Source organism: Exserohilum turcica (assembly GCF_000359705.1).
Source record: "Exserohilum turcica Et28A unplaced genomic scaffold SETTUscaffold_5, whole genome shotgun sequence".
NCBI classification, from domain to species: Eukaryota; Fungi; Ascomycota; class Dothideomycetes; order Pleosporales; family Pleosporaceae; genus Exserohilum; species Exserohilum turcicum.
Window position 1 is genome coordinate 1,755,858 of NW_007360266.1, and position 19,935 is coordinate 1,775,792.

A 19,935-nucleotide genomic window follows, 5' to 3' on the forward strand; every position below is an offset into this window, starting at 1 on the left:
GAATTCCATACACACACACATATATACTCTCTCTCTTTCTACAACAACAGCTGTTTCGACCACGTCTTCTTTATTTCCTTTTTTTTCTCTCTCTCCTTCTTCACCAAATGACATGATGATTTTACACATGCCAGAGGTAAGAAAAAAAAGACGAAGAAGAAAAAAAGTAGAAGACAAGTCCATGCCGAGCTCAAAAAGAAAACGGAAAAAAAAGAATACATAGGCTATTGTGGTTGATGCACACACACTACGCCTGTGAACATAGCCAATTACCCAATTACCACTACTGCTACTCTCTGCCCTCAAACTCGTCTGATCTCCTGGGGTATTCTTCCACGGGCTGAGGGGCAATGTTTTCCACTTCGGCGCGGGCCTCTTCCCACGCCGCCTTGTTGCGTTTTGCCCAGTCAATGTGGCACTGTGCAAACTCCATCTACCATATCAATCAGCATTTAACACATTATAATCAAGCATCCGAGCCAGGGAGGGGAGGGGCAGCCTGCTTACCATGTACCGTCGCAGATCCTCTTCCTTTTCGCTCTGGAATCTTCGCAAGTCCTTCATTACACCTACGCTCGCGTCCTTGGTGTCCTTCTCTGCAACGCCTAGTGCTTGTTCGAGCTACTTCTGGTCAGCACCTCCTACATAATTCAGTCTTCATCATGTCCTTTACCTGCACCAGACTGTCTCTCGTCTTGCCAATCTGATCCCGCCGTGTCTTCTCGGGGTCTACATCCGCCATGCCTCTAAACGCATGCGTGATGGATCCGAATAGCTTGTTGGTCACGAAATTTCCACTCGCCGTCTTCTTGTGCGCGTTGGCTGGTGGTGAGTAGCTATCAGGAGCGCCTTGAGCGCTCGACGGTGGATCGCCATGTGTCGGGGGAAAATCAGAGTCGATCGACACCCTATCGTCTTCTCTTCTATATTGATCGGCATCGCTGCTGCTGCGTTGTGAGCTGTGTGACGCTGCACGACTTCGTGAGGGCATGCCAACGCCACTCAAATGTTGTTCCAGCCGTTTTGACTCTGCTTCACTCCGCTCTAGCGATTCAAGCAGGTTGCGTTTCTTTTCCAATTCGTCCTTTGTCATGTCCTCTTGTATCCTCTTGAGCACCCTGTATCGAAGAATGGAGCGCACAACACCGGCAAATTGCGCGCTTTCGCGCATCGGCTCAGAGAAGCTCGCGCTAAGGGAGGATGAGAGTTCGGTAGTGGCGATATACGTCGAGTCGACTGCTTGCCCGATCTTTTCTATCGCCGCAGCAAGTGTTTGTGTCTGTTCCGATAGCGAGAAGGCGTTGAAGCGAGCACCCAAATCGGCCATGTCTTCCCCCCAGTTCCCGAGATGCATGAGTAACCGCCTGTTCACCTTTTCCATGGGCCCCTGTAGCAAGTTCTCCAGATCTTTCGACGAATTCTCAAAACTGACGAAGTATGGGTCCAGTTCTTCTTCTGCCATATCTCGTGTCTCGGGAGGGAAACGACCAAAAATTGCGGGACCTGGCATGGTATGCGCGGCTGCTGAGGGTAGGGCGGCGTTATTCGCAGGCGACACTGGTGTGCCAGAGCTAGACGTCGCGCCGCCAGACTTGAGTTTCGCGGAAGATGAGGGGACTGGGAGGTAACTATGCGCTTGCGTAGGGTTCGCGGGGTCTAGCGGGGGTGCTTTGAGGATCTGTTTGGGAATGCTGGATATAGGTGGGCTGTTGAGTACGTCGGCCTGGCGCATGTCAGTTTTACCAAGTAACAGGATACTCATGGCCGTAACATACCCAGCTGGTGTAGGGGTCGAGGAACCTCCAGAACACGCCATCTTCAAGAATGTCCTTCATCTTCCGGCACCTGTTCAGGAAGACAGCGAGCATGCGCTTTCGCAGCTCGATAATACCGGCATCTTCCTTTGCTTTTGTTGGTTTCGCGGCATAGTCGGCCATGGTATGCTTCTCGGGAATCGGCGGTACAACAAGGGTGGGATGAAGTCTGACCAACTCAGCGCGCAGTGATGCGAACTCGGAATATCTGCGCTTGACCTCGAGACCCTGTACCGATTAGCCTCTTGACCTCTGCGAACATATATCTACACTTACGCCGCAATTGATGGTGTACTGTATGTAGTTGACTCCATCCTTGCCCGCGCCCGTAATCAGGATAAGCTGGTCGCGGTGCTCATACAGCCATTGCTCCACTCGCGCATCATATCCACCCTTCTTTGGCGCTCCCGTGCTTGCAATCTCTCCGCGATCCTCACTGTAGTCGACATCGCTCATGTCCCGCTGGGGGATATACTCGGGCGAGTCGAGTGCGGGGGACGATGGCTCTGAAGGTGGAGTCGCGGGACGATACGGAACTTTGCTAGTGTCAGCTGGTCATGCTGGCAGTTGCTTCATCAAGCGTGCAGAAGCCTTACGGGCAGTGGGCGAGGCTAGGCCGGGGATATCTGAAGCGTTGGAATCATGGCGGGCAAAGGATCCATAGGGATTGTTGTCCTCGTCGTCCCACATAGCGCCGGTGCGATGGCGGCAATGCTAAGCGAAGGGTTATTTCTCTGTTGCTCCTGTACGCGCGTAGGTGGAAAAGGTGGCAGCAAGTGTGGGTGTCGTGTATCCGGGACTTGGGTTGGTGGAGCTCCAGGCGCTCATCGCAGGCAGGCAGGCAGGTGACGGTGACGTTGGTCTACTTGGCCCAAGCTTGCCAGCCCAACGCCGCGACCCGGGCTGTCTCCCCCTCCTTTGTACTCACATCACATACACTACACAACATGCACGAATTTACGACATGGATCCAGGAAATATCGCATTATTCAACTCGCACAGCTGCGGTCTGTGGCACCAGCGGGTTCAACGCAGGTCTCGGATAAGAGTAGCAGATGCAGCTGACGTCATATATCTTTGAGATCCGTCGGCATTACTGGAGTACAGAAAACTTCTGTTCAAGAACAGATATCCCGTGGAGTCCTGTTGAGATGGGGTTAAGATGCTTTCATCCAAAGCAAATTTTTCACAAGAGGCGGGACATGTCATCCTGAAGAAGCAGAAACTTACCTTTGCCGTAGGAAGGTGCCACTGCTGCTGCGGTAGGAAGCGGTATAAAGAGATACAGGTTAGCACCTTGTGAACAAGCTAACTATGAAAGATAAACCACTAAAAAAATCGATTATTGATACAGGATTTACTCCAGTCTCTGGAAACGGCCTCTTGCTTCGTCTCCGCCTGAGGGTCGCATCTCTAACAGACTCTGTTCCCTTGATGATACAACAACCTCATATGGTGCCATCAGTCGCCCATGCAGCGCCTGCAATGGGTCTTCCCACCAGATATAAGCAAACTCTACTACGAAGGGTACCCATGTCGCGAGCGACAACACCTGTCCGAAAGTCCATTCGCTGTCCTTGTTATTGTCTCCGGCGCGAGATTGTATCTTGATTGCCAAGTTGAGAAGCCAACCGAGGAAACCCCACATGGTGCATATACACACACCGACTACTCCCCACTGAGCTATATCAGGAAGCCGCACCATCATCGCCGGTCGATTCCGAATTACAGAAACCATGAAATCGACAATATATCCAGTAATACCAAGACACAAGAAGCCAGCGATTATATGTGAGAAAACTGCGATTCCATGGAGTGAAATTCTTGCGCATGGATTTGTTTCGTATTCTATCCATGCGTCGTATGCCGAGAATTCTGCAAAGAGTATTGAGCTTCGTACGGTCAAGCCAATAAGCAGGATGTCTATGATAAACCACATGAAAACCCTCCCCTTGGATCTCCGAAGCATCGTTGATGTAGATATGTGTAGTATGGCGACTGGGAAGACGGAATTCAAAGATATAATCAGTGCAAGAATCCAGGTCATGGGGCGAAGTTCTTCGTAGTAGGAAATCGAAATAATAGAGGCAATAAGTATAGAAAGGGAAAATACTGAGGACGCCGAGAGAAACTCAGCCGTCGAGTGCTGTACGGAATGTAATGTCCGGGAGAGTATGCGCGAGCTCTGTACCTGTGGTGGTAGTTTGTCGAGACGAACTCCAAGGATTGCGAACAGATAAAGGGTAACTAGGATTGCTTGTATGGTGTAGGTAGCCAGCATCTGTGTTTGTTAGAATGCTTGTTTCCATGTCACGTTCTCGGATGAACATCTTACCCCTACTCCCACCAAGTCCGGGCTGCCATCCCAGCCAAAAGCTTTACACATTTGTGAGCTACAGTTTTCCATGCTGAACCACCAGATCCTATATTTGAAGGTGCTTCTCCATTTACTGACCCAGTTCCAGAATGCTTGAGTATTAGGCGGTTGTTCCGTCGTATACGGCTGCACGAGATCCTTGAAACCCTGCATAATGTAACCATATATTTCTTCAGAGGAATCATATTCGAGAGCATGCTTGGGGTCCCTGGTTCGTTCATACTCAAGGTAGTGCCATATTTTTATATTTTGGGTGCAGTTGGTGTTATTCCACTTCAACGGGCCAAGCCGATCAAAGTCGAACGATGAATCATTCATATCGGATGCTTGAGAGTATCAATGCAGTGACGCTAGGAGTCCGTCTCGTAGCAGATCTAGAGATGTAACAAACAAACAAAGCTTCAAGTCGCAACTCAAAGGGAGAAAATTAGCAGCATGGAGATATCAGGCTACCCGACGGCACTTTAAGTCGCTACCAAACTTACACAATGTTCCCATGACTAGATATGTATGCGAAATGCGACGCCTAGACACCCTTATCAGCTGAAGTAAAACATGGGCACGACAGCATTTGGCTAGCTAGCGCCACATTATGGGAAGCTGAAGGAGCTGAAATGCTTGGCGATCATCGCGCACCATTATTGGATTAAGCAATCGATTTTTTTATGCAGGATGGCAAGTCAAAATTAGCTTAGCAGGATTGAATAATGCAGTTATCTATCATATGTTGATAAAGATAGAATGTAGATAGTAGTCGTGGTCAGTGTGCCTGCTGGGTAGGTGCTAACAAAAAGGATTGACTGTCTGCCACATGTGTATGTGTATGTGCAAGGCTGATACTAATGAATATGAAGAGTTCGCTTTGAAAAATATGATGAAGAAAAGATGATGCTTTATGATTTATTTCTAACTCACGTCTATACCACACGCACGGCTGTATACCTTTCTACACTAAGCCCTGGATTGCTTCACTGCCACACTCAGCAGCCACAAGGCACTTAAGAAGAACAACAAGCATGAAAGCGCTCAATCCCAACAGCCCACCACTGGTTCCCCATGTAACTCTCTCTCACTCCACACAACAGAAGCACATCTCAGGGATTCCTACGCAACCCTATAAGACACCTTGGTTGTACCCTTTGACCTCGAAATCTTCTTGACCTCAATCCTGCCCACAAGACTACAATCGCTGACATGGGTGCCACCACAAGGATAACTCCCGAGCCCCTCCATCTCGACCACTCTGCCCATAGTCTCGCCGTCAGGCAACGCGAACCCATCGGTAGTGCCATGGCACTTTTCCAGCAGCTCGTCCATGGGCCACCAGTGAATGCGGATGGGGCGCGCCGACTTGACAAACTCGTCTGTTTTGGCTTGGATAGCGTCTTTGTGCTTGGCCTCGAGTGTGCCGTGGAAGCTGACGGACGCGGAGTCTGGGTAGTGCGAGGCTTTTGATTCTTTGAGCGGAGGAAGCTCGCCGGAGGCGCAGAGTGCGTAGATTGCTAGACTCAGAATGTGGCCCGCTGAGTGCAGACGCGAATGCAGGTTGCGCTTCTCGGCGTCGACGTGTTGTTGCAGAGAGGTGCCTGATGGAAATGGGGCACTGGCTCCGCCGGGGGGAATGAAGTGTCCGAAATGCAGGACTTGGTGGCCTTGGGCTGGGTGGCGGACTGATTTCACTTGAAATGACGGCTTATCTTTGGCGGCTGCGTCATCACCATCAGAGGAAGAGGAGGGAGCCATGATTCCGGTGTCTGAGGGCTGGCCGCCGCCCTGTACGTGGAAGATGGTGGAGTCGGTGATGATAGCGTGCTCGATTTCCGGTGCATCCTTTATGAGGTCTTTGTCTGGCATTGCGAGTTCAGAGACTGGGACAATGGAAATGACTTTGGCACTGTGAAGTAGCCGCTCTCCATCTCGTTGATAGACGAGCTGCGTTGCTTCGGCCATTGTCTGGAATACAGCGTCAGTCAATTGGTATTACTTATATCATCTCATTGGAAGGATCAAAGAAAACCTTGGACGTACACTAAAGACACGCTGGAACAGTGATCGCGACAGATTGGGATTTGAAAAGATAGCTGGGTAGGTGTATCGTGGAACGAGTGGCAAAATCAAAACGAGACGATTGAGATAAATGACGGTGCCATGGGCGGATGCCAGGCTATTTACATACCCGTTAGATGCCTGCGACGTTAATCCCCGCGTACCTCGTAAGCGAGGCTGTCGGATACGCACCCAGCCAAGTGCCACCATGCGGTTGACGCAATCTGGATTCTGCCAAGGCCGAAGGGCGCTGCTTGTTCCCGTTTTTGGTATGCGGCGCCGCCTATCGCCTAGTCGTCACTTTCTATGTAAGTGCGTGTTTCTTTTGCATCTGGCATAATGCAGCTGTGGATTGGATGCTTGGTATATACTTGCGGGATCCAGAAGGCATAGGTGAATAATCGAAGATAGGTATAGGTCTCAATAGCAGCGCTTCTACTCTACTACTTTCTGTATTTGCTATAGAAACTAACAATATGCCATTTCATGACCACAGGACAATGAGTCAAATACCCAGACTAGATCCAACTGGGAATGATCGCGTGTATTCTCGTACCTGACATATACATGATAGGGCGCGAGCTTGTGCACCATCACAGCTATCGAGCTAGCGTTTCCATCTATTACATACTGATACTGGAATCTGATAGCTTCGTAAGTTGAAGAAAAGTGCCTCTAAATCTGTACAAAGTGCCAATGTGGTTTCCCGATAGGCACTTTCGCAAGCATTCTCTGTGTCTGCGCCACCGCACCACTGGTGCTGTGTTGTTTGATACCTGCTTGTCGGCTCTTCTTGTAAAGTCGTAACCAAACAGCATCAGCATTGCTATGGTCCAGCGCCTCGCGGACGTGAACGAGTGTCAAAACAGGGTCCAGTATATCGAGCATGTCTTCGAAACGCTCGGCCCGGACAGTGACGTGTTTGGCGATGGCGCATAACAAGTTGACAAGGCTGTTCCAGATCATGCGTGTGGGCGCATCGACATATAGCTCTGGGCGCGACAGGTCGGTAGTAGACTGAGGGTCCATTGAAAGCTTCTTCATACCTGCCTCCATTCTGACCGTAGAAAGCATTGCTGCGCTTCTGTCATTGGGTTTACTGGAATTATCCCTTGTCTTTGTGCGTTTGTGCACTCTTGCTATAATATCCCATGCATCTTCAATTCTTGTCCTCATGAAATCGCCTGCATACTCGCACATTAACGCCATGGTATCCAGAGCGTTTGTTACTACATATGCCTCCGGGTCATGTAGTCGAGGCAGCAGCACAGGCCAGAGAGTGTTGATAAGCGGTAGGAACGAGTTTTCATGCTTGGCCAACGCAGGAATAGTAGTTCGGAGAAGGGATAGTAAAGAGTTGCGCAGTGCCGGAGAAGTGGTTGTCAGGTAGTGTTGCGTCAATTCGGAGATTTTGAGAAGAACGGTAAAGGTACGAGGAGCCGGAGGTGGGGGTTCCTCACTCTGCGACGGTGCTTGTTCATCCTCTTCGTTGGGACTGCCCTCGGCATTCTCTGACTTTTCTTCTTTCCAGGGGCTTCGAGGGAATGCCTCTTTCGGAGCTTTCTTTTCCTCCTCATCTCGGCGTCGTGCATCAGCCTCGAGCTTTTCCAGCTTTTCCATGACATCCTTCATCGTGGGCCCTGTTCTTTGGCTACGAGTGTGCTCCTTCTTGTCATCTATTGTAATTGCAAGTTGAGATGTCTTGGCACCTTCTTCTGCCATGCCCTTTAGGACCGAAAACAATAGTTCAGCAAGCTTAGGGTATCCATGATATCTTTCCAGCGCGTCGAATATGCTGTCAACAAGATCGTCCAGATATGGCAAGAGAGGCGGGCCGCATAGTCGCATCATCATGAGCAAGACCTGGGGGGCTTGGGGTGAAACATCTCCGTAGGCAAGCTTCAACCCAACGGCGTTGACAATATAGTCAACATTTTCAACGACAAGATCTCCTGCATTGGCATAACCACACGCATCTGCAACAATGTTCAAACAGGTCAAAGCGTGCTCACGCAGGGCGGTATTGGCACTCCCAAGATGGTGGAGTATAGGGTACAGGACCTCGCTCAACTCTGGTCGAAATTCAGTCCTGTAACGCTTCGCTTGCAAGGCTACCGTCTCGAGAGCCAAGGCGAAGAAGTGCCACGGCGTCTCTGTAGCCATTTCACGCTGATTCAGTAATGAAAGAGACTGCGAGTATAAGTCGTCCAAAAGTTCTTCCCTAGGATTCGGGGTTCCGAGATCCATGAAATCGTCAATGGATGGGTTGGTTGTCGTGACCTCCCTTAAAAGGTTGACTGATAACCACAAACTAGCCAGGCGCATTTCGGTTGGACCCAGATCAATGGAGCCGGTGAGTGCCTGAACGACCGCCAAGGCTGAGTTGGATTTCGAAACTTCTTGAACCAGAAGCCTGAATTCTGCCATCATGTTATCCTGACCTTTCAGTTGCAGGCTGATGGGCGAGAAGGATAGTGATTTGGTTGAGCTTAGCACCAAAGTCCGATCGGTGATTGCATTGTATGTATTCTCTTCAACTTCTTCCATACCTCTCGCATCAGAGAAGACGGTCGAAACACCGTCACGTAGACTATCAGCCAACCGCTCATCCAGAATGATTGGGTCTTGCTCAAACAGGCGGAACGACACTGATATCTGATTTATGATTCGACGGCGACTCTGATCGTCCTTGGACTGCATTAATCGTGGCAATGCCAGTATCCAGCCATGTAGGCTTTCGCGTAGTAGATCAGACAGACTCTGGTCTACGAACAGTATGCTCTTGAGCTCGTTCTCAATCTTCCCACTAGAGCCCTCGTGACCGGCAAGACTGATGATGGTCTCGGTAGCCATGCCTATGCAGAGAGCGAGCGAAGTGCGGCAATCTTGTATGATGCACAAGCACAACCTTAGCAGGGCTTTTCGGACTTCTGGCTTATCGTGATCTCGCAATTTGAAGACATTGGCGAGTGCGATTTTGATCTGCGAAGAAGTCGCTTGCAGCCATGAAGTCGACCGTAACACCTTGAGACTAGTTTCAGAACCTTCAGTGGGAGTTACCTCGGGCAGGTCTTTAACCTTTGCATCGCTCAGGAGGCGGCCTAGGAGTAGCGTAAATATATCCAGCCCTTGCTCTACGACGCGAAAGCCTGGTCGGTTGCTGCTACTTGGTGTCAAAATCTTAGTCAAGGATGATATTATCCTAGGGAGAAAGCTTGCGAGAGCATCTTCATCTCCTATGGCGTTGATGGTCGACTTTGTTGCACTGATGGCCTGGAGCTTTACGTTATTAGACTTGCTATCTGCTAGGCTCTCTAGCATGACTAAAACTGCCTCTCCCAAGGTGGGGATATTTGGAGTTGCCGTGATGGCTTCTTGGCCCTTTTTCGTTCGGCACACTTCTGTCATCAACTCCGAGATGCACTTGAGCGCCAGGGATTGAAGCTCTTCTGAGGTGGCCGAGATGCCATTTTCGGCAGAGGAGGGTTTGGCGAGGAAGGTAAAGAGGATAAGTAGTTGGCCTGACAGAGCAGGCTCTAGGCCACCACCCCAACCAGCACATAGCAGGGCTGAAATGCACTCGAGGCAAACTTCAAGTGCGCGGACTGGCACTTGGCGGGAGATTCGCAGCACGTGAGAAATCGGAACGAAGACGTATTCGATGAGTTTTGCATCTAGCACACCGGGCTGGCTGGACAGAGGGCGAAGCGTAGCCAGCAGATCAGAGAGGGCGTCTATCAGCTGTTTTCGAGAGTCTGGGGTCTGTGAGAGAGTGGTAGTGGCTTGTAAGAGGCGGATGCATGGCTGCTTGAGCTGAAATAGGATTAGCGTGGGCACAGCATACATAAAGTGACGACTCTGCGTACCCGCTGGAAGATTTGGGGCCTCTCCATTGCGGCTCGCTATGCGTGAAGCAGAAGAAGAAGGAAATGGCGGCCGTATATGCAGCAGGATGGAGACGCACGTGGAGAGTATGTCTTGGCCTCTGTTGGTGGTTGAGATGGCTTAGAGATGGCTTGGAGATGGCGAGCGCAGAGGCGAAATTTCCAACCCAAGCACTTCTAGACAGCGGCGAAGACTGCAAGGCGCCTCGGGGATGCAGCCGTGGTGCGTATCGCGGGCAAGGATTGATGTCGAGCTGGCATGGCGCCGATGCGGGGTGAAGATGGTGGATAGCGGGTCAGGTAGGCAATAAGCATGAGGGCGGCGGCGGCGGCAGTGCGGGCGGGTGGGAGCATGTGTCGCGTACCAGCTGGCTAGCGCGTCACTGCTCAGAAAGTCGCCAGGCCCATGGTGCCCTCGACCTTGTCACGCTACATCATCACCACCACCGCCATCACCGCGTCGCCAGCCAACTCCCCCACCGCCGGCGTCTCGGGCTGTTTCTTCTCCCTGTCCACGCGCCCAATTACCTTTGCACCGGAAGCTGTAGAATCATTGTCCGCACTCCGCATTGCACGCGCAGCCACGCGACATGGCACCTCGCAGTCGGCGTAGCGCGGCCGCTGCGACTGAAGCTGTCCAAGAGGGGGAAAAGGACCAGGAGCTGGAGCAAGAGCAGGAAGAAGAGGAGCAGCAGCAGCAGCATGGCCTCAAGAAGCTCCGGTTCAACCAGCCGCTCGTCGGCCGCCCAGGCAAGCAGATGGGCGTCAGCGACCTGTTGACGCGACTCAAGGCGCTGCACGACGAACTGCGCACCGTCGACCAGGAAGAGGCGCATCGCGAGTCTCTTATGCCCGTCGCCGAGTCCCTTGCTCACCAGAGCCTCCTCCAGCACAAGGACAATGGCGTGCGCGCGTGGGCCGTGTGCTCCATCGTCGACATGCTCAAGCTGTTTGCGCCAGATGCGCCCTATCCTGCCTCCAAGCTCAAGGTATGCCAGACAAGCCATGACAGTGTTCAGACATACTCATAGATGCCCCAGGAAATCTTCTCCGTCATCATTCACAAGCTTCTCCCCCTCCTCGCCGACCCCTCACACCCCTACAACAGCCAGCACATGTACATACTACGCTCGCTTGCTGAATGGAAGAGTATCCTCCTCATCAACGAGATTCCGGGCTCCGACAAGCTCACCTCTGCCCTCTTCACCACCTGCTTCGATGTGCTGGCCGGCCCATCCAAGGGCGAGGACCTGAGCAAGAACATCGAGCACAACATGACCGAAGTGCTCTCCACCATAATAGACGAAGCCCCATCAGTCCCACACGATGTCGTCGACGTCATAGTCGCCCAGTTCCTCTGGGCTGACCCCATCACACTCGGCACCTCCAAGGGCAAGAAGAACGTCCAAGTTGACGCAAAGCAGTCTACGCTGCGCCGTAAAGAAGCGCCGCCTGCATACAACATGGCCAAGAATGTCTGCAATTCGTTTCCAGAGAAGATGGCTCGTCTGATTGGCACATACTTTAGCTCAGTCATAGTCGACTTCACCAACTTGGGAACAACGTACAAAAGTCATGCCAAGGACGACGGCGATGATGACCTCCCAAAGGGACCTTCAGAAGAGGACTTGAACGAGGCACACAAAGCACACCGCCTGCTGCGCGAGCTGTGGAAGTGCTGCCCCGGTGTCCTACAGGAGATTATTCCACGCTTGCAAGACGAGCTCGCCACGGAGAGCGTGCAGCTTCGTCAGCTTGCGACCGAGACCTTCGGCGACATGATCTCGGGTATTGGCGCTGCTGGCCCTCCCCCTCTACCCGACCTGGATCCAGTAGCATACCCATCACAGAGTTTGTCGCGAACCGAGTCTACACGACCCTTTGATTATCTCACCACCCCTGTTTCCATCAACTCCTTCCCTACGCAGTATCCTGTCGCATACCATTCATTCCTGCAGCGCAAGAACGACAAATCGGCTGTCATTCGTGCTTCTTGGACTACCGGTATCGGTCGCATATTGATGACATCAGCGGGTGGTATTGGCCTTGACCCGGAAGAAGAACAGAAGTTGCTCAAGTATTTCGCCGAATGCTTGATTGACAGCGATGAGAAGGTTCGACTAGCAGCGGTCAAAGCAGTCGCGCACTTTGAGTTCAACGACATCGTTCGCAAGCTTGGCAGCAATGGCGGCATGGCAGAACCTGGATCTATTCTCTCTAATCTCGCTGACCGCGTCAAAGACAAGAAGAACGTCATTCATTCCGAGTCTATGAGGCTTCTCGGTAGGATATGGGGAGTGGCTGAAGGCGCTATTGCCGAAGGCGACGAGATCGTCAAGTCACTTCTGGGGCCGATTCCATCGCGTATTCTCGAAGCCTGCTACGTAAACGACCTTGAAATTAACGTTCAGGTCGACTTGGCACTGTACGAATCGCTGCTTCCTCTGGCATATCCTCCTATGAAAGCCAAGGCGGCACCTGCTGGAAACTCGCAGGTCGTCAAAGACAGCCAAGCAGCTAGCGAACAGACTTATACAGAAGCAGACCTAGACAAGATCCGCACTGAGAGGCAACTCGTCCTTGTAAACGGGTTGGGAGAAAAGGCCAAAAAGGTCTTTTTTGCCAAACAAGGAAATCAAGGTCCTGGTGCCAAATACATGGAGCATTTCCTCAAACTCTGTGAAGAATACAACGGCGGCGTCACTGACAAGAGCGGAAAGGATGTCACAACCAATCTCGAAGGTCTCATCACTTACTACGCGAAGACACTCCCCGATCCAACTAAGGTTAGGGACGATCTATGGAAGTTTGCCAAAGCTCACGACCGCCGTGCCTACGCCCTCATGCGCTTTTGCATGGATCCGGCGAGCGACTACCGCAAGGTCTACAGATCTATTAAGGAGCTTAGGAAGAGGATCGAGGATGGACCAGGTGCTTCTCTGCTTGATACCTTGACCCCACTGCTGTATCGTGTCAGCTTGTTGTGTTACAACAAGAGTCATGTTCCAGCGGTCATCGAATTCACTCGCACCGACAACAAGGGCCTGGGTGCTACTGCCCATGAGCTTCTCAAGGAGATCTCCACAAAGCACCCCAAGGTCTTTTCCACGCACGTCAAGGATTTGTGCAAGACACTCGAGAGCGAAGCGCCCACGGCAACCAAGCCCAATCCACCCGGCGCAGTGGATGACCTCAAGGCTTGTGCTGCATTTGCAAAGAAGTTTCCCACTGACATTCCAATGAACGGCAAGGACAGCCGGAAATTAGTCCAGAGTTTCTTGAACTTTGCATTCTATGGTACACCTCCACAAGCAGCCAAGCATGCAATCACCATCATCATGAACAGCGACGACAAAAAGGAAATGCACGCAAGGGAAATCCTCTCAAAGAGCATCAACGGGTTCGAATATGGTGGTGCCCACTGGCTCACAAAGCTTGCTGCGCTCAGTCAACTAGTCTTATTGGCACAGTCGGATTGTGAAGACGACATGGATGCTGTGATTGAAGTGGCCATCCAAGAGGTCTTGCAAAAACCACACGCCACTGACGCTGACGCTGACACTGAATGGATTGAAATCCCTGACAACGATATCCAAGGACGATCTTGGGCTATCAAAATCCTTGTCAATCGGCTACGCTCTTTGCCTGCGGAGGCAACCTCCAAGGAAGCTGTTCAGGATACCTACACATTATTGAATCGCTATGTCAAGAACAATGGCGAAGGTTCGACTGAGGATAACACCCCGGCCGCACATAAGTCGCGCCAACGGCTTCTGGCAGCAAATTCGTTGCTCAAGCTTTCTTGCCATAAGCGACTCGACCCCTTCTTGACCTCTGCAGACTTCATTCAGCTGGCTCTTGTGACGCACGATCCCTGCACGCAGGTGCGCAAAGGGTTTGCTGACAAGTTGATGAAGTACCTTGGTCAAGGTCGTCTTCCCCCTCGCTTTTACACAATTCTCTTCTTCCTGGCACACGAGCCGGACAAGAATATCAAGAACAGCACCATGACCTGGATTCGTGCACGCCGCGCTGCCTTTGCTGCACGGAAAGAAACCGTGCTAGAATCAGTGTTTGCGCGCCTCTTGAGTTTACTCGCTCACCATCCCGATTTCGATCGAGACGATGAGACGCTGAAGCTAATGTCAGAGTACATACTGTATTATCTGAAGTGTGTAGCAACAGAGGAGAACTTGCCCCTAATTTTCCACGTGGCTCAACGCGTCAAGGGGGTTGCGGATGGCATTGCGCCCTCGCAGCAGGCTGATGAGAACCTCTATGTCTTGTCTGACTTGGCACAAGCTCTGATCCGCTCATGGGAAGAGCAGAACAACTGGACCATGCAGCTATATCCAGGAAAGATGAAACTCCCATCGGGAATCTTCCGACCTCTCGAGAGCCATGAGCGAGCGCAGGAAATTGCCATGAAAACGTGGATTGGAGAAGATTTGGTCGATGAGCTTGACCCGCTTGTACGCAAAACCATCCGGAATAAGAAACGGAAAGCTTCTGAAGGCGCCGAGAAGTCACGCAAGAAAGCCAAGGGGGACAGGCCTATCAAAGAGAAGAAGGCCAAGGCAGACCGGCCTGTGAAGACACCCAAGAAGAAGAGGCGAACTGGTGATGATGATGACGTAAGCGATGTTGATGGCGGCATCGTTCCGTCAAGTGGGCCCCGGAGAAAGAGCGACCGGCGGAGCAATGTGCACAAGAGCTACGTTGAAGTATCGAGTGACCAAGAAGAAGAGGAAGCCGGCACTGAAGAGGCCGACGAAGATGAGGCTGATGCTTCTGACGACGAGGCTGAAGATAGGTCGAGCCCCGCCCCTGAGCAGGATGTGGAGATGGTTGATGCGGAGGCATCAGCTGAGAAAGAAACTGCTGAAGCATCCGAACTCTCAAACCCGGAGCCTTCTTCAGAGGCGGAGCCTGAACCTGCGCCGACCAGGAAATCAGCAAGAGGCAAGGCTGCGAACAAGACAAACGGCGCAAAGTCTTCGCCTGTCCAAAAGCGCAAGGCTGCCGAGCCGGTCAAAGAAGCTACACCACCCAAGTCTGCAAAGAGTGCAGCCAAAGCCAGAGCGACAAGAGCGAAGGCAAATGGCACCGAGGCGGCGGTGACGTCAAGTCCCACTACCAACGGCACTACCATGGTCCGGCGCAGTGGTCGCGCTCGTGGCTAAGATGCAGATACACCCATGTCGTTTAGTCTCGGCCATGGCTACGACTTCTCATGCCCGACGCAAAATCGCGTCTTGAGATCGGCGTTTGTTTCACTTTGTTGCAAGATACCATAGCTGTGTCAATCCAGCATATTCATCTGAGGAGAAGAGGTAGTTTGGGACTTTGTTTAGCTGGGCGTTCTCGGAAATAGGTGCTCTTGTATTAGCCGGGCATCCACTGAGAACGGAGTATGGGTTCACTATACCATGCAAGTGTTTAGTTATTCTTGTTGCACGTACGATTTGCCAGTTGTCCAGGTAGCAAAGTTGATGTGGCAAAAGGAAAAAGTGAGCAGGTGGTCTGGGTTCGTTCATACCATGTCATGAGAAATTTTTTATTACATATGCTACCAAGGCGGCGAACTGGTGGTGCGAGGAGGTCAGTGTAGGATAGCGTTTTATATATGGTTTTTGCGTTAGTCCCTCGGACACCGGTACATTGATCGTGGGAGACGCCTGAAAGACTCTGTGCCACCTGCATCCGGGAGACTATTCGGCGTGATATGCAATGGGTGTTTGGAAACCATGCGATCCAATGCCGGGTGCTTGGCGTAGATACCGGTTTCCCTGGAACAGTCTGGTCGTGGACCCTTCTATCACCTCATAGGTAATGAGTCCTAGAGTTCTGAACCATCGTTTGAGAACCATGTCCAATGGCAGCCGAAGAAAAAGATCCACAGCCTCTGCTGCCGTACCATGGCCCTACAATTAATTTCAGCCATGGCACAGGCTCAACGCTGGCGTTACCACCGAAAATGTCTTTCCGAATTTTTCTCTTGATTATAAACCAACACACCGCAGGCGTGTTGCCATTACGGCAACCCCTTTTCTTGCACTACAGTTCATCACGAGGATGCGCAAAACCGGACGGCATTCCCGTAAACGACAGAACCCTTCAAGGTCTGCAACGTCTTTCGATAACATCATCCTGTGGCCAAGGTTCCGTGAGCTCCCTCTCCACCATACCCAAGATGAAATTGCATTCGAAGCTGGTCATCTCGTCTAGGATGGCAGCACGTAAAACCGCCGCTGAAGCCGACGTAATGCAACAGACGAACCTGTTGCCGCGCAGACAACTCCTTATTGTCCTTTCGACCCTGGCCATATCTCATATAGTTTGTTTCATAGACCAGACCGGAATCGGCGTGGCGCTTTCGACAATCGGACGCGAGCTCGATGCCGAAGACACAATCAGCTGGGCTGGTACGAGCGCGCTGATTGCGACCACAATCTTCCACGTGCTTTATGGGAGAATGAGCGACCTGTTTGGTATGTGTCGAGTCCCTTTTGACATGTAGAGTGAAAGGAAACATAGCTAACCGACAGTCTCCAGGCAGGAAGTCGGTTCTCCTATCTGCCCTAGCACTCTTAGCAGTCTCGGACCTCCTCTGCGGCCTGTCTCGCAATGCCGATATGCTCTACGTTTTCCGAGGTCTCTCCGGAGTGGCGAATGGAGGAATAGTTTCGCTCTCGGCGATGATTGTATCCGACGTGGTTACGCTGAAAGAACGCGGGAAATGGCAGGGCATGATTGGCGCTTGCGTGGGACTAGGCAATATGTCTGGCCCCTTCATCGCCGGTACGTTTGTTCAGAAGAGTACCTGGAGAGGCTTCTTCTGGCTCCTGAGTCCCATTGCAGCTGCCTGTGGCGGACTGTGTCTGCTTGTGTTGCCGACGCCGAAAGACCAGCCCAGGGCGGATATGAAGACTGTGCTGAAGAGGATTGACTATGGGGGTATATTCTTCGGGAGTGCAGCACTGATACTCACACTTGTCCCGGTCGCAGGAGGTGGCGACTACTTTGAGTGGGACTCCCCAATGGTCATCTCCATGCTGACTCTCGGGGCATGCTGCCTCATAGCGTTCATCTACATCGAACATCGCGTTGCAGTACTGCCCATGATGCCTCGTAAGTCTCCCAACATCCATACCCCAGTTTGGCCCCAACGGCTCCAACTAACTCCACCAACCCAGTATCTCTTTTCAAATCCGGTCCCGTCTCCGTCATGCTCCTGCAAAACTTCCTCTTCGGCATCGTAGCCTACTCACAAACCTACTATCTCCCCCTGTTTTTCCAAAACGCGCGACGCCTCTCCCCTCTCACCACCGCCGCCCTCATGCTCCCCATCACGGCCTCACAAACGCTCTCCTCCATCGCCTCAGGCCAGTACATTTCGCGGCGCGAGCGCTACGGCGAAGTCATCTGGCTGGGCCTCTTCCTCTGGACCCTCGGCGTAGGCCTAACCTGCCTCTTCTCCCTCGACACACCGCTCTATGCCATGGCGCTGATTCTCGGCGTCCAGGGCATCGGCATCGGCGCCGTCTTCCAACCCGTCCTCATTGCACTCCAAGCACACTGCTCAAAAGCACACCGCGCAATCGTCATTTCCAACCGCAATTTCATACGCAGTCTTGGCGGCGCCGTTGGCCTGGCCATCTCCGCCGCCGCACTCCAGAACTCGCTGCATAGAGCTATGCCCGTTGAGTTTCGCCCCCTGGCTCTCAGCTCGTATGACGTGCCGCGGTTCGAGACACTGGACCAGCATCAGGAGAGGCAGATTTTGCATGCGTATGCGGTGGCGAGTCGCACCGTGTTTGTGATGAATGTGCCGTTTATGGCGCTGTGTTTGGTGGGGTGCATATTTATCAAGGATAGGGGGTTGCAGCGGCCAGACGAGAACGCGGGCGCCTTGGAGTTGAGGCAGAGGCTGGATTTAGAAGAGGATACGGTTGTTGGAGAAGGGGAGATGCACGGTGGCAAGTGATAAAATGCTTTGTTGATGCATTGGAGTTTCTCGTGAAGCACGAGATGATAAGCATACATTAGCATTGTATACGCTGTACATTACATTTTAGCCACGTTTCTGTGGTGGGTCTTGACTACTATTTTTTCTTTCAAATACCTAGATACATACCCGTTTCTCTCTCTATCTTCACAACTCTCTCCAATTCGACGCCTGCTCCCACGCATACGCTGCTTTGAGCACTTCCATTTCTCCCCACCATTTCCCCACAATCTGCATGCTGACGGGCAGCTTGACTCCATCATTGACGCCGGGCCCCTCCTGCACCTCCAACATGCCAATCGGCAGCGCGAGCACAGGGTGCCCACTCTGATTGAACGGCGCCGTGTTTGCCGTAAGTCCAATCTGCTTCTTAATCTGCTCCAGCGGACTCGCATCCGCAGCCGGATGACTCGTCGCCACATACGGCAGGGTAGGCGTAAGCAAGACATCGTATTCCTGCAACGCAGCATCATAAGCATCGCGCAGCTGGCGCGATAAATTCGTTGCTTTGGCAAGTAGATGTGGAAAATTCTGCGTGGCATACAGGCCGTTGAGATAGATATTCTTGGTCGAGGAATACGCTTCGTCCCAGTTCTGCTGGCTCATGGGGTGGAACAGCGCGTTCAGACTGAGCATTTGGTGGCTGCGGCGCCCAAACGCACCGCTTGTTTTTGATAGAAAACCACCGACTTTGGAGATCCCCGTCCAGATTGCGGCACCTTTGGAGTGGAGGGGGATGGAGACTTCGCTGATGGTTGCGCCGAGCAAATTGTATTTTGATACGGCTGTGCGGAAGGTTGCAACGACGCGTGGATCCATGGCGGGTGTGGAGAGGGACTCGGTTATGATTGCAAACCTTTTGCCCTGCAGTGGCTTTTCCACGGGCAGCGTGGCGATGGAGCTATAGAGTGGAATTTTCGAGGGATGCGGCGCTGCAAATGATCGATCATCGATGTTGTCGGTTCCTGCAATAGCTTCAAGCAGAACGGCATTGTCGAGTACAGTACGTGTCATGGGACCAATGTGGTCATTTGTTGGCTCATTGCTGCCACAGCCGGTATACGGAATCAGTCCGAATGTGGGTTTTAGGCCTACAATTCCACAGTTGGCCGCTGGAACGCGAATGCTGCCTCCTTGGTCTGCACCAATGGCTCCGTCAACTTCTCCCAATGCAACGAGAACTCCTGATCCGCTGGAACTTCCGCCTGCGCTGTAGCCTCTCGCGAACGGACTCTCGACTATGCCAGTGCCAGAGGAATGACTTGTAGCCGAGTGACACAAGTTTTCACACACAGCCTTGCCAAGGATTCGGCCACCACTCTCTAGGATGCGAGATGTGACGGTCGCATCGACATCTGGTATGTAATCCTTGATGAAGTTGGTACCGAGTAGCATGGGCACGCCCTTGACGGCTATGTTGTCTTTCAAGGCAAAAGTCTTGCCGTGCAGCTTGCCTTGACCGTCGGCCTGTTTGTCAATAATGCTGCACTTCCACGCCCAGGCCCCATGCGAATTCTCTGATCTTTCTGGAAAATGTATGTTTTCTCTTGGAAAGCGTTCTTCATCAACATGTGGGACGTAGTCTGTACTGGTTTAGTTCATGTTTCTCGGTGCATTAGGAATGAGGGAAACTTACCATCCATAGCCATAAGTTGCTCGCTTGCATCGTGAAATACCGCAAGGAGACATCGGTAGTCTTCCTTCTCTTTTTCCTCTATAGTTACCCCCAGTTGAGCGCAAAGAGTGTCTACGGTCTCCCTTGTGACAGGGTTGCCATGGCTTGCATCCAAGGAAAATACCGACATT

At 52.0% G+C, this 19,935-nt stretch overlaps 7 protein-coding genes across 7 annotated transcripts; 2 read left to right on the plus strand and 5 right to left on the minus strand.

Annotated features, from left to right (window-relative positions):
- On the minus strand, positions 1-2,580 carry SETTUDRAFT_164841 (uncharacterized protein). Its single transcript, XM_008030989.1, has 6 exons — positions 2,411-2,580; positions 2,091-2,350; positions 1,776-2,042; positions 674-1,723; positions 508-621; positions 1-433 (listed from the first exon to the last, which is right to left on the minus strand). Exons 1-6 carry the CDS (start codon positions 2,502-2,504, stop codon positions 290-292), a joined length of 1,929 nt encoding a protein of 642 aa, XP_008029180.1. The 5' UTR covers positions 2,505-2,580; the 3' UTR covers positions 1-289.
- A 227-nt stretch (positions 2,581-2,807) lies between these two features.
- On the minus strand, positions 2,808-4,259 carry SETTUDRAFT_164842 (uncharacterized protein). The gene is made up of 3 exons (XM_008030990.1): positions 4,150-4,259; positions 3,167-4,095; positions 2,808-3,100 (listed from the first exon to the last, which is right to left on the minus strand). Exons 1-2 carry the CDS (start codon positions 4,219-4,221, stop codon positions 3,172-3,174), a joined length of 996 nt encoding a protein of 331 aa, XP_008029181.1. The 5' UTR covers positions 4,222-4,259; the 3' UTR covers positions 2,808-3,100; positions 3,167-3,171.
- A 990-nt stretch (positions 4,260-5,249) lies between these two features.
- On the minus strand, positions 5,250-6,141 carry SETTUDRAFT_140072 (uncharacterized protein; the record flags this gene model as incomplete). Its single annotated transcript, XM_008030991.1, has 1 exon — positions 5,250-6,141. One exon carries the CDS (start codon positions 6,139-6,141, stop codon positions 5,296-5,298), a length of 846 nt encoding a protein of 281 aa, XP_008029182.1. The 3' UTR covers positions 5,250-5,295.
- A 771-nt stretch (positions 6,142-6,912) lies between these two features.
- SETTUDRAFT_156002 (uncharacterized protein) lies at positions 6,913-10,130 on the minus strand (the record flags this gene model as incomplete). Its single annotated transcript, XM_008030992.1, has 2 exons — positions 6,913-10,050; positions 10,104-10,130. 2 exons carry the CDS (start codon positions 10,128-10,130, stop codon positions 6,913-6,915), a joined length of 3,165 nt encoding a protein of 1,054 aa, XP_008029183.1.
- A 506-nt stretch (positions 10,131-10,636) lies between these two features.
- Positions 10,637-15,761, plus strand: SETTUDRAFT_140075 (uncharacterized protein). Its single transcript, XM_008030993.1, has 2 exons — positions 10,637-11,110; positions 11,162-15,761. The coding sequence occupies exons 1-2, from the start codon at positions 10,712-10,714 to the stop codon at positions 15,302-15,304; spliced, it is 4,542 nt and encodes a 1,513-aa protein (XP_008029184.1). The 5' UTR covers positions 10,637-10,711; the 3' UTR covers positions 15,305-15,761.
- Positions 15,762-16,350: 589 nt separating this feature from the next.
- On the plus strand, positions 16,351-18,108 carry SETTUDRAFT_95263 (uncharacterized protein; the record flags this gene model as incomplete). Its single annotated transcript, XM_008030994.1, has 3 exons — positions 16,351-16,616; positions 16,681-17,252; positions 17,318-18,108. 3 exons carry the CDS (start codon positions 16,351-16,353, stop codon positions 18,106-18,108), a joined length of 1,629 nt encoding a protein of 542 aa, XP_008029185.1.
- Positions 18,109-18,276: 168 nt separating this feature from the next.
- On the minus strand, positions 18,277-19,934 carry SETTUDRAFT_94220 (uncharacterized protein; the record flags this gene model as incomplete). The annotated part of the gene is made up of 2 exons (XM_008030995.1): positions 18,277-19,712; positions 19,766-19,934. 2 exons carry the CDS (start codon positions 19,932-19,934, stop codon positions 18,277-18,279), a joined length of 1,605 nt encoding a protein of 534 aa, XP_008029186.1.
- Position 19,935: the final 1 nt, after the last annotated feature.

What these genes read in the sequence shown, in the direction of transcription:
- SETTUDRAFT_164841 (XM_008030989.1), bottom strand. Translation starts at nt 2,504, where the DNA reads ATGTGGGACGACGAGGACAACAATCCCTATGGATCCTTTGCCCGCCAT. An exon ending in CGAGAGACAGTCTGGTGCAG is followed by an intron (nt 622 to 673) that starts GTAAAGGACATG and finishes GACCAGAAGTAG; the next exon opens with CTCGAACAAGCACTAGGCGT. An exon ending in AGGATCTGCGACGGTACATG is followed by an intron (nt 434 to 507) that starts GTAAGCAGGCTG and finishes TTGATATGGTAG; the next exon opens with ATGGAGTTTGCACAGTGCCA.
- SETTUDRAFT_164842 (XM_008030990.1), bottom strand. Translation starts at nt 4,221, where the DNA reads ATGGAAAACTGTAGCTCACAAATGTGTAAAGCTTTTGGCTGGGATGGC. An exon ending in CGGACTTGGTGGGAGTAGGG is followed by an intron (nt 4,096 to 4,149) that starts GTAAGATGTTCA and finishes TAACAAACACAG; the next exon opens with ATGCTGGCTACCTACACCAT.
- SETTUDRAFT_140075 (XM_008030993.1), top strand. Translation starts at nt 10,712, where the DNA reads ATGGCACCTCGCAGTCGGCGTAGCGCGGCCGCTGCGACTGAAGCTGTC. An exon ending in ATCCTGCCTCCAAGCTCAAG is followed by an intron (nt 11,111 to 11,161) that starts GTATGCCAGACA and finishes TAGATGCCCCAG; the next exon opens with GAAATCTTCTCCGTCATCAT.